Source organism: Tachysurus vachellii, chromosome 22, assembly GCF_030014155.1.
Source record: "Tachysurus vachellii isolate PV-2020 chromosome 22, HZAU_Pvac_v1, whole genome shotgun sequence".
NCBI classification, from domain to species: Eukaryota; Metazoa; Chordata; class Actinopteri; order Siluriformes; family Bagridae; genus Tachysurus; species Tachysurus vachellii.
The window spans coordinates 9272501-9289082 of NC_083481.1; the positions used below are offsets into that span (position 1 = coordinate 9272501).

General features: G+C 35.8%; 1 protein-coding gene across 1 annotated transcript; it reads right to left on the minus strand.

Moving 5' to 3' along the window:
* Window positions 1–2463: 2463 nt before the first annotated feature.
* Window positions 2464–16314, minus strand: sarnp (SAP domain containing ribonucleoprotein). Its single transcript, XM_060858429.1, has 11 exons — window positions 16176–16314; window positions 14386–14485; window positions 14006–14046; window positions 12116–12171; window positions 11043–11094; window positions 10379–10452; window positions 10174–10208; window positions 10052–10080; window positions 8712–8780; window positions 3214–3300; window positions 2464–3079 (listed from the first exon to the last, which is right to left on the minus strand). Exons 1-11 carry the CDS (start codon window positions 16206–16208, stop codon window positions 3038–3040), a joined length of 618 nt encoding a protein of 205 aa, XP_060714412.1. The 5' UTR covers window positions 16209–16314; the 3' UTR covers window positions 2464–3037.
* Between the last annotated feature and the right edge of the window lie 268 nt (window positions 16315–16582).

The window sequence follows — 16582 nt, forward strand, 5'->3', positions numbered from 1 at the left end:
TTGTCCATCATATTTTTCCTTCATTGTATGCTTTCCTGAAGTTCTTTTTTCCCCCATCTTCTAAAGCAGAGACCTGTCATTATTTCCTTCCAACAAAATTAAAAAAATAATAATAATAAAATTACCAAACAAATTTTTTTCCAAACAACATTTTTTTCCTGCTTGGACAGACATCACTGGAGTGTATTCATGAATGCAGGATGGTGAAGGAATCCGGAAGCTCTCTCTCAGTGAACATCTTAAGCTTTTCGTCCTGATCATTTGCAGTGTCAACAGAAGTGTCCATACTTTGGATGTATTTCTTTTTTTTTTTTAATAATTTAAAAAAGATCATTATAATACAATATACTGAAGTTAAGCTGTTATGAGTTCACATCCAACTGACCTCCAGTGAGAAAAACCCCTAAACCACTACTTAGCTCTGTACTTGTTCTGGATTTTGCTTTGTTTCAAGTCACATTGATCCAAAGTGACTGTCCAATTAATAAAACACAAATAGGTGAAGGAAACATTGGAAGTACATTATGGTGCATTTTCACTAGAGGAAATTTAGTTTGAAGATTTGAAATAGAAGCTACATATAAAGGCAATGTTGTGTAGTAGATGGCAGCAGGTGGCAGTATACACGCATTGTTATGAATATTAAGAGAAATAAGGCGCATGCAGTGCACCTATACCAATGTAACAGACTATACACTAAGCCTTAATTACTTGCATTGTGAAATTAGAGGCTAGGTTATTAGATCAAGGGGTTCATCTTTACTGAAATGTTTGTAAAGACCTGCTTTTAAAGCCTTCATGTAGTCATGTGGTGTCTCCATAAATGAAACCTTAATACTGGTAAGATAAATACATGATATAATTTAATTGGTTAGTAGTACTGATATATTCCAGCTGGAGTGTGAGCATTGTGATGTTGGATCGCTTGAAATTTGCTTACTTGATTTTGCACAGAGGCAAATGAGAGCTAAAACATTAGAGTAAGCTAACAGCTGCTGCTTTAGCATTGTTACCCAAAACCAAAACACACCTCAGACTATTCAGTATCTCGAAGAGTAGTTTCTCTGGTTGATGACACTGATACGCCATCGATACAAATGATGTTGCAGAACTTTAAACTGAAGTTCAGTCCATATGGAAACAGAACAGTGTCAATCTGTGTACTGCAAATTTGCTGACGACAGATTAGGTCTCGAAGTGATTTAGATTAAAAAACTCCAAGTTGATCTGTATATTATGAATTTTTAAAGGAGGCTTATTCTGAAAGTCTTTGGACAAAATGTACAAACACATTATGTCCACTTATGTCCTCTGAGGCAAGTGCATAATTACAGACTTTAGATACACTTACTCTTTAAATTAGCCTCCAGTGTAAAACAAAGGAAACAAACTTCAGACATGCTGATTGTCCATTTTAACCAGGCAAGTTCAAGACATTTCATTTTTGCCTAAGCCATTTGTCAGTTTTGTTCAATGCAAGTACAAAACTTGCAATGCAACCATCTTAAAAATGAAAACTGAAATCTAAACATTTAATGAATCAAAAACCTACACAGACATTGCTGTCAAAGGTTCAGTTCTATGAGAGTAAATGTAAGGAATGAAATGAGCATATTACCTTTACATCATGAAGTATGGGCACTTTCTGCATAGCAGTTTAAGCAGAGAAGTAAATGTGGAGACTTTAATGCATCAAGGGACAGTGGACACTAAGCTAAATCTGTGGAGGAAATGGACTGGAAAACTGTGGACCCTTTATGCATAATTAGACAAGCAAGGATGTTCTCACAGTGTAAATAAGCATTCAGCATTTTAGCAGCTTGCATCGCTTTCTCAGAACAGGTTCTCAGCTTTGAAGAATTCTGTCTTTTTTGCTGTCTCATCCACTTTTTTTTGATGCTGTGTAGATGAATGAATTATAAATTTGTAGGTTGAATTTTGTGGAAATGAATACTTGGTTTCTTTGTTTTTGTTTGGTCTCCTTTTCTACAATAAATCATTTATTTAGCCTAACCGAGTGTATGTGCCTTTACTAACAGAATGACTAGAGAATCAGTAAAACTGAACACACAGTCACTCACTATGCAAAAACAGACCACCTCCAGTAGTGGTCCCTGGCATGGACAAATTGGTACTGTAGTCCTGCCTATTGCCATGCACATCTGAGGGGAAGCTGCATAGAAATAAAACAAATCTTGAACTGCTACCAAAAAAAACAGGGTTAATTCTCAGGGCTAACTACTCAAAAGTTGAAGCAGAAGGCCAATGACAGAGTCCAGCCATGGATGTTCTTTGTTGGCGTCACGTAAGGAGTGCAGCATGACCCAATTAGTGTCACCTGATAGCAGGGCCTCTCATCAACCTAATTTAGGGGATTTAAACAACAAATGAGCCTCTTATGGATGCAAATGAAGCAAGACCTCCCACCTTTGGCCTATAAACTGACACAATGTTTGCAATCACTGGCAGTAGGTGGATGTTTAATGGATGCAGAACAGAAGAACAATAGTATTTGAATAGCAATGAATAGATTTCCACAGGCCTTCAACAATTAACCCATACTGGGGGAAACGGAAGTCTTCCTTTTTTTTTTCCTTCATGGGACCTCTATCATAAACAAGTCAAACAAAGAAATGATCAAAATGTTATCCAAAACCAATACACTAGATCATACACTACTGTACTGATGATTACCAACAAATTAATATCTGACCAGTGACAAGCAACTAAAAGTGATAACATGAAAACTTCAGTATTTGTTATAAAAAAATTGTTAAAATGAATTCTAGAAAAAATGTAAACACACTGATTAAAACACAACACCCAGAAAGACTATTAGAGTATGCAATAATGGTAATTTTGCTGCAGATTTCAAAAACTACAGATTAGACATTTATAGAAATTTGTCAGATGTTTATTGTACAGAACTTGCAAAACAACCAGTGACTAAAGTACACAATGTTCTAATAGCTGAAAGATTTAAAAAAAAAAAAATACAAAAAGTAAAAAGAAAGAAAGAAAAAAAAGCCTTATGCAATCACACATTTCCAAACCGCTCTGCTCGTTTTCGCTTCTTTGCCTAAAAGAAAAAAGGAAACAAATTGCAACATTAAACACAGACCTAAAATAATCAAAAAGTGTATAAACTTACTGCTCATTTTCCATACAAAACAAAATTTCTAACATCTTATTCCTAAAGCTCAGGCATTGTACCTCTGAATCGTCAGGTCCAGCTGAGGCTGCACTTGTGACAATTCCAAATCTCTCCTTCCTCTTTTTCAGCTTTTCATCCTCTTCAACCTGCACAAAGAAGAGCAAATGACAATCAATACTCCAACAATCCTGATAACTAGCACTAGCTAAAATTTCTCGGTGAAAATTCTTAATCGCTGGTTGCTCTATTTAACCTCATGTTTCGAGTAAATATATAGCAAATTAATTTTTACTTTGCTGTATAATATAGTGACTATCAATTTTATTTATAAAAGGCACACCTTTGAACCTGCTTATCATGTGGCAGTAGCATATTGCATAAAATCATGCAGCTAGGAAGAGATGGGAGGCAGGGGAAAAAAGTGATCTCTGACTTCGACCATGGCTTAGTTGTTGATACCAGATAGACTGGTCTGAGTATTTATGAAACGTCTCTGTAGAATTTTGTAATTTTTTTTAATAAGCAACAGCCTCAGAACTTGCACAGAATGGCCTGACAAAAACATCCAGCTAAAATCAGTTTAACAGGAAGAGATGAGAGTTTCTGATATGAACAAGTCAGAGGAAAATGGCTAAAGTGTCTTGAACTGTCAAGAAGGCAATTGTAACAACTCTTTTCAACTGCTGTGAGTAGAAAAGTATCTAAAAATCTACAATGTGTTGAACTTCAAGACGGATGGGCTACAGCAGGCGACCACATTGGGCTCCTCTTCTTCAGATGGATGAATACAAACAGAATAATAATGTGCCATCTTACAATGCAGAAAACTAAAACTGAACATAAAAATTAGTTTTGTACTTTAATGGCTTTCACAGGCAACAAATCTGAATCCAACAGTGCACCCTTGGGTTGTGGTAGAGCAGGAGGTTTGAAGCATGAATGTGCAGCAGACAAATCTGCAGAAGTTACACTATATATAGTCAATACTATGTGGACACTAGTATTGAAAATCCCATTTCAAACCCATGGGGATTAATACGGAGTTCATCCCCCATTTCCTACAAGAACACCCTCTACTGCTAAAGGTGGGCTTTCCACTAGATTCCACTGAGGTCAGGTGGGAAGGCCTAGCATGATGTTGGAATTATTATTCACCCCAAAGGAGTTCAGTTTTGTCAACATGAACCTCAAAGAAAGGTTTCCAACACTGTATGGAATCCACACAAAGATTTCAGGCTAATCTAAGAGCAGGGGGTAGAGGGGATTTCCAAAAACAAACTTGATAAACTGGCTAGTGAGTAAAATTTAAATTAATGAATGCACTTCAGAAATATTTTATACTCTCATATGTCAGAGATAGAGATACAAACAAAAATTGTGCTCACTGCTAATTAGACACTGCTGTTTTATAATATTAGTGCAAACATTACACTAATTATTTATATTAGTGCAAACTGGAAAACTATGGAGGAGGGGAGATGATGAGGTCATAGGTTACATGCCACCCTAGGTATGCACTTAATGATAAGCAGCTTAGTGCTTGGATTAGGTTATGGCTCATTTGTGAAACACCATGGACAAGTGTCAACCGGGTAAAAAATAAATAAAAAAATAAAAAAAGACTAACAAAACTAAAATTGAAAGTGAAAGGGCTGAAGGATTTCTTTTTTTTTTTTTTAAACAGCGGAAATGTTCTGCCACAACATTCATGAAACAAGTTACTTTATAGCCTGACGTCTGAAACGGGCAGCATTTCTTTAAGCCAGGATCTGGCTGAATAGCACTGTGGGTCTCCATAGTCGCCGAAGCCAAAGCAGCGGGCACAGCATGGCCTCATCTCTCCCAGCGTTCATACAGTGCAGCCAATCTCATTTCCATCTCCTGAGATCATCAAGTTCATTTTGTAGCACCCCCACCCTCCAGGCTTTCTTTTCTCTCATCATGTTTTCTTTTTGCGTTCCCAAACAATATTGGGCCGAACGCAGGGCCTCTCCATGTTGTCCAAGGCCTTGGCTCTGTCTATTCATGAAGCCTTTCTAGAATAGATTGAATTAGTGACTGAAACAGTTTGAAAAAGTTTTAGATTGAAAGCGTTATTCATACCAATGAGTAAAATCCCACTGAGGCTAGGACTAGAGTTGATGACGTTTTCCTGCATGTGAAATGCACTCTCTTCTGAGCAAAATTGTGTTCAGTTGCAGAAATAGTAATTGCAAAAAAGGTCAAATTCTATAAGGTGAGGAGCCTACATAAGTTTACAAACAGATCTTGCAGTTTTTTTTATAGCTGCATAAAATGTATGTAATGTAAATAGTATGAAACGGTAATTCTTTGCTAATGTTTACTTTAATTCCATCAGTACAATTCATCCCCCACAGTTTAATTGGCCAGTCTTGTAATGATGTGACATCATGACTTGCATTGTGCAAAAAAACAACATATGGTGTGTGCGCGTGTGTGTGCATAATTACCACAGGACAAGAGGCTATTCTGTCAGATGATAATGCATCATATAGGGCTCAGATTCGACGGAAACACGAGAAATGACTAAATACAGAGAAAGCCATTTATCCAAACTGAACCCTGACTTCTGTAGAACTCTGACGCAAAATAAGAATGGCATTTAAAAATCAATAAGGTGTAGAATGTTGATAATAGATGTGCCAAATACAACTTCTGTAGTCACAACAAAACCTTAATTTTTATGACTGTAAAAATAAAGATTAAGCCTTGAATCAGGCCAAGAGGAAATTGCTTATCTAAAGGGAAATAACTCTATCAATGGTCAGTTTTCAGTCTTTTCTTTAGTGATGTCATCAATGCTCATTAGTCATTTTATAGACTTGTGTCTTTATAAAATTAGAATTTCTTGTATCCATTCCTGGAATACCTCCATGGCAACTCCGGATGATCTGATAAACTCTTTAAAGATCAGCTAGTGACACCAAATCAAGATGGCTGCGCACAGAATCAGCAAAAAAAACAAAAAACAAAAGCATCTTAAATGAGTTAGCATTTATATACTAAAGTATTTACTTTAGATCAGTCAACAAGCAACTCACAGTTAGCTAGCTAGCTAGTTAATAAAAAACAAAAAAAAAGGGCAAAATGGTAGCATCTATGTTTTCTTCCATTCACCCTGAAGCTCGAATGCACAGAAGTCCAAAATGACAAGTGCAATCTCAGACTTTCTACTTTTGAAATTATTGGAATACAGCAAACAAAAAAATCTAGTTGCGGCTCATCCAAACATGTCAGGCGTTTCTTTCAACTTTCAGCTTAACTGTTGAGCTTTATGGTTCATAAATTTATATTTATATATATCACTGGCTACTGTATAGACGAACAAAAACGCATATCTACTTTTTTTTTTAGCAATCTTAAATTGTGAATATTAGTGTTTGACTGACTACAACACAGCAGATTGATTGGAACCTGTACAACTGCAGATTGTCAAAGCTTATCGTGACATTACAGGTGAAACGAGGTTAAAGGCCATGGATGACGAAGGAGGGGGGGCCGAGAGTATAAGAGAAGTGGGGGTGGGGGTCATGGAGTAAAAGACATTTCATCTACACAAACAGCTTTCCATACTACTTAAAAATGCATGCCATGTCTCTGAAAAACAATAGGTATTTTGAAATCTATTATTCAGGTTTCTCTCGAACAGTCTTAGCAAGAATTTTTTTTTTTTTTTAAAAAAGGAGTGAGGGGGTGTAGGGAGCGATTTGCAATCTGTCGAATGATTGCGTTGATGGTGAAGAAGAGTGGGCCCCATCTCTTGTCCACTAGGATGCCTGTCCATCCCCCCTCTTAGCCCCCCTGGGAGGAGGTGTGTTGCGCTGTGGCCCCGCTAAATCAACATTGTTATAATGATGTGTCACACTTGACCCTGTGCAGCTCTGCTCACTCACACGGGTGTCAGGACCCACAATGGGCGGCTCTCCATCTCACACACACTCGCGGTGCATTTTGATTCATGGGAGAGCCTGGCTCCGTCATGAGAAAATTACCTCTATCAAAATGCCAACGTTTTTGCATTCATCAACTTGCTTACCCTCAAACCCCGCAACCCTTCTGCCTCAGATATCACACCCAATCTTTAAAATAAAATCAAAGAAAAAAAAAAGATACTCGTCCTCACCCTGTAAAACCTAATCCTCTGAGACAGCATTACACTTTAACGATGCAATCTGGCATCATTACATATTTACTGCAATGATAAACATACCTGACCACAAACATACCAAATAAAATAAAATAAAAAAAAAAAAAAAGTCAAATAATGAATAGCAAATTACTACATCAAAAATATATATGCAGGTGAGAGAAACATTATTCTTGCCTAATTTTAGCTAAAATAAGCTACTTTGACAGTATTTAAGAGGTTTGTAAAGTTTTCAAATTTGAGAACAATAAAAAGCTTTAGGTTTTTGAATTCACTAATTGTGTGTCAACCGGTCATACAGTACAGCAAAAAGCCATTTGAACCCATTAAGCCACATAGATCACATCTCGATGTAAATTAACAGATTAATAAAACAGCAAATGAGGCTAATAAAGTCAATTAATCTTAAAAGAATCCGAAACCACACAGACAACAAATGCATGTATGAATCAGAACCACTGAGTCATGTATAGTAACAAGCAGCACTGGATTAAAACAAGAATAAATAAATAAAAATAAAAGAGAGAGAGAAAGAAGTGTAGCAAAGCTTTTCTTCAATATGCAACAAACAGTAAATAAAACCTGCATCTCTAAAATAACCTAAAAATAAAAAGGGGATAAAAAGATCATGGTAAAAACAACCTGCAAGCATCATCTTGATTTTACCACCTCTACCGGGTTGCGTTAAAGAAAAATTAAAGCTTTAGAATTTGCTTGCTCATAAGCATGTATTGAGAAAAAAAAAACAAAACAAGAAAATATTTTAATATACACAAGTTATTTCTTAACAGAGCTGTCATCTGTATACCACTCCAGTGTGTGTGCTTGTTTGAGGAACAGGACAGTTTCACACTAAATAATTTTAATGTGCTTTGAGGATTGTGCTGAACATGGCACAAACTGCTGAGCAGAGTTTAAAGCAAACATCTGGTCAGTCAACCACAATTTCCACTTTAAGCAACTACTGTATGCAGTGAGGGCTATAGTACTTCAAAAAACAGACTTTTTTTGCAGACTAATTTTCTATCGTTTGGTGTTTGTCACCTTATAACCACTTACTGAGTAGCGGTGTAGAAAAACTGCAGTATTAGCCTAACATGAGTGCCAGTCAAGGGCATGAATAGACAAAGCAACATATCAGCGTCCCCTAGTGCTCTATGGCATGTATGGCTGTTTAAAATAGGATTAATAAATGATCATTTAAATATTACTAGAGATCATTTAAAGTAGATTTAACCATTGATCAGGTCAGACAGATTTTGCCATTTCAGCCAGAACCCCTTGAACAATAAAAGCCAGTGTATACATCACTATTTCTTACAATTCATTGGGGTTGTTTCCCCCCCATGTTGTGTTTCCATATCTTTCTACCCAAAAACTGCGACTTACCTTCTTAGACACAGAGGAGACGTTCATGCCAAATCGCTCTGCTCTCTTCTTCAAGACCTCAACATCAACCTGAGGACAGAGGATTTAAATCCTATTATAATTTATGATAACATTTGTATTTAACAGTACACATGAGTATTGTATGTATAAGTACATTTAAAATGTTAAAATTGTTCTAACCAGTTTCGAAAAAATATTTCTTCATTTTTATTTGGCTTATACTGCAGCGTGCAGAATTCCCTCTCAACACACCTTTAACATTTAATATCTGACTATTATTTATTACTATACATGTCATTAAACCATTTGCATTTGAATACCACATTGTTTTGTGTTATTGGCTTGGCAAGAACTTGTATCAACCAAGTCATGTATTGATTTGTGAACCAGTGTTTGCTATAAATACTGCTGCTAAAAGAACCAAGGTAACATATGTAGCTATTCTTCTATTTAACCCCTTCCAACCACCAGGGCAGTGTGTGACACCTAGCTAGCTTGTACAAACACCAGAGACTTCTGCATTACAAGGACATTAAGCATAAATAAACTGACGAAATTGTGTTCAAACGTCCAGGAAAAAGCTTAGATTGGCATACTCGCCATAAAGTCCATGACATGGAGAAGCTCCTTTAACAGCATTATGGGTGTCCAACCCATCCAGTTAGGAAATTACATCCAAAATACAGCTAAACTATGATGATAGCCCAGTGATGACCCCATGTCTTCCCTTAGAGAAAATAAACAGTTGGTCCGAAGATCAGATGGCTGCCATCTGGTCCAAATAACATTGTAGCGCATGTACTGCACAGCAAGGAATGCTGAAGGCGACAAGGCCAACAGACTGATTCACAAAGTAAGGCGATATGACCTTGGGCAGAAATCCCAGATTCAGCCACACAAACTACCCCGGGCCAATATAGATGAACATCTGCAGAAGAACAGCAAGTGAGTAGCTAAAGGCAGGGCATTGATGCTCAAAAGGGAAAGTAAACTTGAGTAACGGAGAACGTCAATGACTGATGTATTTATTACAGATACTGCATCATACCTCATTAAATACCCCTGTCAGATCGTGCATGGTGTGTGTGCATGTGCACATGGTGGAACCCAGGTTATACTCATCTCTAATGGTAAGCAGTAATGGAATAAACAAGCAGAATAACAATCTAATTTTGATATGTAATTTATCTAGGTTTTATGTTATTTTATTTAAACACATAGTACCTGTACACCTAATTTGGAACCCCACAAGCATACTAAGGAAAAAAGCTAACAGTTCCACATCACTTAATGGAGAAAACCTTTAAGAATGGATTAAGTATTTTGAATTTCATACTCACATTGGGTTTTGAAACAGCAGCAGAAATTCCTGTAAAACAGAAAAGCAGCAATCACATCTTTTGTATCTTTTTTTTTTTTTTTTTTTACACAAATCCTGTGTGTAAATCTTACTGTAACTCACCTTTAGAGGGCACTGATGTTGCTGGCAGTCCAAACCTGGCAGGAAACAAATAAATTTTTCTTAAAGCTGGCAAGTATGTTAAGAGTTTAAATCTGACTGTCGCTGTCAACCCAAACAACAACAACAAATGAAAAGACATTTTCACAAAACAACCATCACTGTTACTGCAGAGTCTCAATTTGCGTTTCCATTTTAAACTTCTTACCTTGCAGCACGTGCAGCCTTCTTGGTATCAGAGTTTGCAGGAATATTGAAGCGTTCTGCTCTCTTCTGCAGTCTCTAAAATTGTAAGACAGTAAAGTCCCAAAATTTATTTACTTTCATCATTTACCAAAACCAAAGACAAACTGACACTTGAAAAAAGTTAAACATAATCGACCAGGCAAATAACTGATTACAAGAACCCAGATTTAGAATGGTATTCAATTTTAAATCAAGTTACATTTAATTGAGGTAAACTGAAATGTTTGCCTATATAATGATCCTTCATGAGCCAAAGCAGGGTAGGGTTTTGTGGTTTGACATCTGATTATAATTGAAAAATATTTTCTTCATGCATTTTAACACAATACTATTCTCATATATTCTGTTGGCTGGTTTCTAACAGACAGCTTCTAGGACTTTAATACTTTTTTTTCAAAATTATGCACGGTCATTTTTTTTAAATTAGAAACTCAAATTTGCTCTTTAACTGAGCTTTTGTTGTCTCCAGTCATTTGCAGGGGCTCCTTAATCGTACTCCTACGTCCAGATTAAGAGTAAAGAGACTGTAGTTAGAACAAATCAAGCACTTGATTTATAGTAGTATTTAGATATCCCTCTTGTTTAGTGTGCAAAATGTCTACAGTGTGTGCTTAAACGAAAAATACCTCATCAGATGGTTCAGAAAGGTTGATTTTGACAACTTTTTTCACTGTCTCGCTGCACAAAGAAAAACAGAACAAATCAGTAAATGATGACTATTGTTTAGGTCTAGGTTTAAAAGTGAACACAAAAGTATTTAAAACATCAGTTAGTGCATGTATTGTCTAGTCCAGGGGTCTCATCTATATAATATTATCTAAAAAGGTTTGGCATGCCTGCCCATTTTCAAATCTACAGGGGAAACACTTGTGACTCAGTTTGGTTAGTCGCTTGTGACTAATCTCATTCCTCAAATGATCCAGCTACACTGGTCATTCTCTGCATAAGACTACACAATCGCATGTCTACTGAAAAAATCAAAGGAACATCAACCAATTTATTATATTAGTTAGGTGTATTAGCTTGCAAGTTTAATGAACAACTCCAGAAGGGGTGTAAAATCGTCATAGATTTTTGTTGTTTGACACTTTGCAAACTCGTTAGATTTGAATATCTTTCTTTAATAGTTTTCTTCACAGTGTTAAAATTGTTTTTTTCCCCATAACTGTTTTTGCTGACAGAGAAGGATGTGCTTATATTAGACAAATATTCTTTAACAGGGATAAACTACAAGAGTGACTGAGTCACAGCATGCCTTAGTCCAGCTCTGTACCTTCTGTAAAATACACCAGTAGTTTGAAACGTTTTAGGATACTGTCCAACCATTAAATTTTATTTGCTCAAATAATAAAAAACATTTTTTAGTTGCATTTAAACTTTGATCAGACAAACTTTAGTTAATCAGCCTCATTCACATGACTTTAGCTGTTCATGTATTTACCTTTTTATTTACTTTGGAGCATTATTAATTAACCCCTCACACTTCATAACATATGAAGTGTTCATAAAATATTTAAAGCCACTGAAGAGCACAATGTCTGACAAGGAAAAGTCATGAAAGTACACAATTACAGCACCATCTGCTGGGCAACAATGAGTCATAATCAATCTCTGAATAGAGAGAGAAAGAATTAAATAGAAAGGAAGTGCAAACTGGTGTTCTGTATTGCTCTTTTTAGTATTTGTAAAGTATACATACGTTTCCGGTGCAGCCGACTCTTCTTCTTGGACTTCTTCCTCAGGTGCTGCTGCCTCCTAAAAGAGATTTTCTTCTTATTTTTATTTGATCAACCTACAAATATACTTAGGTCCTATCAGAACTGCACTACAACTGATAACAACCATCATAATTCTGCTGAATGTTGAATTACCATTGATAAATAAAAACATCACATAGAAGTGATAGTTTCAAAGCTCATTTTCAATGACAGAAATACTACTTATCGGTCCAAAAAGCAGTACACAGAAACTCTCACAATTCAACTTTTATTTAAAGGGATGTACTTTTACTAGTAGCTCGACAGTGAAAGACTTGGGCGTTATATTAGACAGCAACTTGTCTTTTGAAAATCATATCACCCATACTACAAACACACCCTTCTTCCACCTTAGAAATATTGCCAAGCTGAGAAACATCCTATCTGTATCTGATGCTGAGAAGCTAGTTCATGCATTCATGACCTCTAGACTGGACTATTGTAATGCATTACTAGGTGGTTGTCCTGCATCTTTAATAAATAGGCTACAGTTAGTCCAAAATGCAGCTGCCAGAGTTCTTACCAGGACAAGAAAATATGATCATATAACCCCAATTTTATCATCTCTACACTCGCTACTTGTTAAGTTTAGAATTGATTACAAACTGCTGCTTCTTACGTACAAAGCTCGTAATGGTTTAGCTCCCATGTATCTAACTAGTCTTCTAACACGTTACAATCCTTCATGCTCTCAGATAAAAAAAAAAAAAAACAAAACTCAGGACTTCTGGTAGTTCCCAGAATATCTGTCTACTAAAGGCGGTAGAGCATTTTCTTATTTGAGATAATGTCAATTGTAAAAAGCGCTATACAAATAAACTTGAATTGAATTTAATTATTTAGCTCCCAAACTTTGAAATAGTCTTTCTGATAGTGTTCGGGGCTCACACACACTTTCCCAGTTTAAATGTAGATTAAAAAAAAACTAATCTCTTTTGTCAGGGGTACACATAATACATCCCATAATATTGTGTACTATTACATCAGACTTGCAAATATTATGAACAGCAGCTATGTTAATCCATCGCCACTGTTTCTCTGTTTCTACCTATCCCGAGGTATCCAGAAATTGTACCGGCTCGGATAATCTTCCGTGCAATGAAGATTTTGGGCCTCCACTGAGGCTGACTCTGGGAATCCTGAGGCATCTAGAGATCTATGAGCTCAAGTTGGACTCTGCGATACTATAGAGGAGATGTGAACTCCGTGTGATCTTTTGCATCGATACATATATCTAATATTAAAAGGTGGGGTGCACGATGTTTGAAAGCCAATGTTGACATTTGAAATCACCAAAACAAACACGCGCCTAACCCAAATGGGTGGCACCCCGTTTTGATAGCTCCACCCCACACATACATATGTAACCCAGGCAACTATTATGGCGGAACCTGCTGGTTGTGTTTTTGTAGTACTGTGTGGTGTACCGTGAAAGGTTTAGCTCCGTTTCACACGGAAGACGACGTTCAACACCTAGGACCCGAGGCAGAGGTAATGGCAGATATCAACCATGTCAATGTTTCAATCGCTTTCTGCTAATGTCAGACATGCGCACTGAACACTCTCTCCGCCGCATATTGACAAGACACGCCCCTTTCTGCTAATTGGCTACATGTTTGTTTTGTTAGTCGGCCTGACTCAGTTTTCTGGTGTTTTTCAAACATTGTGCACCCCACCTTTAATCTTGAATTTTATATTAAGCTTTATATTATTCTTTATATTAACTCTTTGTTCTATACTCATATACTGTAAAGCTGCTTTGAGACAATGTCAATTGTAAAAAGCGCTATACAAATAAACTTTAATTGAAGTTGTATTATTATATTACTTACCTCTGTAAACTCTTCTAAGACTTCTTCATTGACATCATCTTCTGCAAATTTTTGAAAGCATTTATTAATTATGTTCTAAAAACGTTATACATGTATAAACTGAAAACTTACTCCATTGAATCTCATGAAAAATGTAAAGCAATACTACTACTACTTCTACTACTAGTACTATTAATAACAACACTTAAGTCATAGTACTTATTCTGATCATTTTGATTTACAGAAAAATCCTAATTTACAAGTAGAAGTAAAAATTATTTATTTATAGTAGTAGAGTATCCTAAATGCTCAGCAAAAAATATTTTTAAAATTTTTTTTTTAACATCTCTTGTCATGAATTGTAAAATGATAGAGGCCATTCACAACACCCAGTTACATACCATGTTCATCAATGTATGCCTGCAGCCGTGCAATCAAATCCCCTTTGTTGCCCTTAATTTCCAGCCCACGGAGTGCACACTCCTGCTTCAGCTCAGCTAACTACAAACAACATGAACACACCAAAAAAAAAATTAAATCATGTCAAGCACAAAGTAAAGAATACTTTGTACACATATGCTGGCATATAAATGTTAGATAGTTATTATTAGTGGGGATCAGTGGTATTTTTATACTGGGTTTCTGACTTTTCACCAAGTTCTAATGATGAACCTGTTTAGAAATCTCTTCAGAATTAGAAAAACTTTAAAAAGTTTAGTTTAAAAAACTAGTTATAGCACTGCAAAAAAGTAAAAAAAAAAAAAATTGTAATAACACTGCCAAAATAAAACAGGCCCAGGAGCACATAAATGTAAAATCAACAGGAATTCCTTTTATTTTTGTTTATTTTGTAAGCAAAAAAAAAACTCCAAATACTGTTCTTTCGGTATTTCACTGTTCAGTGTCACCACAGCAGATTTATCTGCTACACATATTTGAATTTGTCCACCAGATAGGTTTTATGCCGTTCCTGATGCAACCCTCAATTCTCTGGGCTTGGGACCGAACTGAAAATTAATCCCTCAGTGGCTGGTTTAGTTACCCGTCTAGGATCAAAACCAGGCCGTGGCCCTGTACTGCTTGAGTATTGTACAAGTTATACAGCCCTTTTATACTGTCTATACATGTAAAGAGACTGTCACTGATGAGATGTTATTTCAGTGGTAAAATATTTTTAGCATAGAAGTAATACTGACTTGGCAGTAAGTGCTACACTGGTGACAATGTTTAATAACTTAGGAAGTGCATTAGTTGCTGAAATGTAACAGATTGTAACGCTTTTCATGTCACACACATGGCGTTAAGACATTAAAAATTATAGGCCTCCTTTTTGTTACCTGAATTGTTACAACAGTGCTGAAAATAAAGCCAAAATAAATTTGAATCGCATAAGTTGCATTTCTATTGATAAATATTTCTATCATGTTTCAGTAATAATTCTGCAGACCGTGATAAAGTTTCAATGTAGTAGGAGATTATATGCTGAAAACAAACGTCGTCATTTTGGGAGGTTAATGTCAATTAATAATGCTTTAATGACCCTTTCCTTGTACTCAGTGAATTGGGCTAAAAAAACCACTATATTTAGCACTTTACAAACAATACTACGTTCATATTTATTTAATTCATATCAGCAGTTGTATTCATGCTATTTTAATATTTTGTCTATTTTCCCCGGACAGCTAATCTTATTTACTGTACACCGTTTTATTTCCTTATTATTCTAATTTTATTATAATTTATTTAATCATGCCAGCATTAGAAACAGACACAAATGAACTAGCTAGGCTAAGATAAGCTACATAAGCTAAGCTAAATAAGATAAATAAGCTAAGCTAATCTAGGATAATCGGCTAGCGCGTTTGTTTGCATTCCTTGCGTCGTTTGTATTCCAGTCACACGTTATATTGGATTAATTTAAAAATCCTAAAGCTACTGTAATCACCAACCTTACAAAACACACAAACGTTTGTCCTGCCACAGATTATATCTCGTTAGCTTTTTAGAAAACAAGAGAGACCGAATGCTAGCTGTTAGCTGTTAGCTACCTTGCTGGAGTCAACTAGCAACTTAAGACACGGTAACATTATAAATAATTACCTAACGCTGACGTTCGTTTTACAACATCATTTAGATGTGATTCAGAAATATAGCAACCACTAAAACAAACAAGTTTTTATTTATTATCTACCTTAAGTTTTTGGAGCTCGACCACTTCTGCCATTTTCGTAGCTTTCCAAGTGCTTCCTTTTTCCTTTGGAGCACAAAAATGAGATATCGCCACCTATAGGATGCTAAGGGGATTGTTTTGTAGTTATACCGCAGGGCTATTGAATGCTTGATTCTGATTGGTTGACAGGAGTTCCAGGTGCAATTATTGTTCAGTTACTGCACAGCTAAAAGGGTTCCAGTATCATAGTTCTTAATTACTAAGACATACATTTTAAATGTTATATTTCATAAATGAAACATTTTATGAGTAATAAAAGCCCTCATGATTGCAATATTTCTATAGAATTACTATTACTAATAATTACTATAGAAATATTTACAATATTTAAAATATTTGTGTAGTAATAAATATTTATGTGTGTTTTC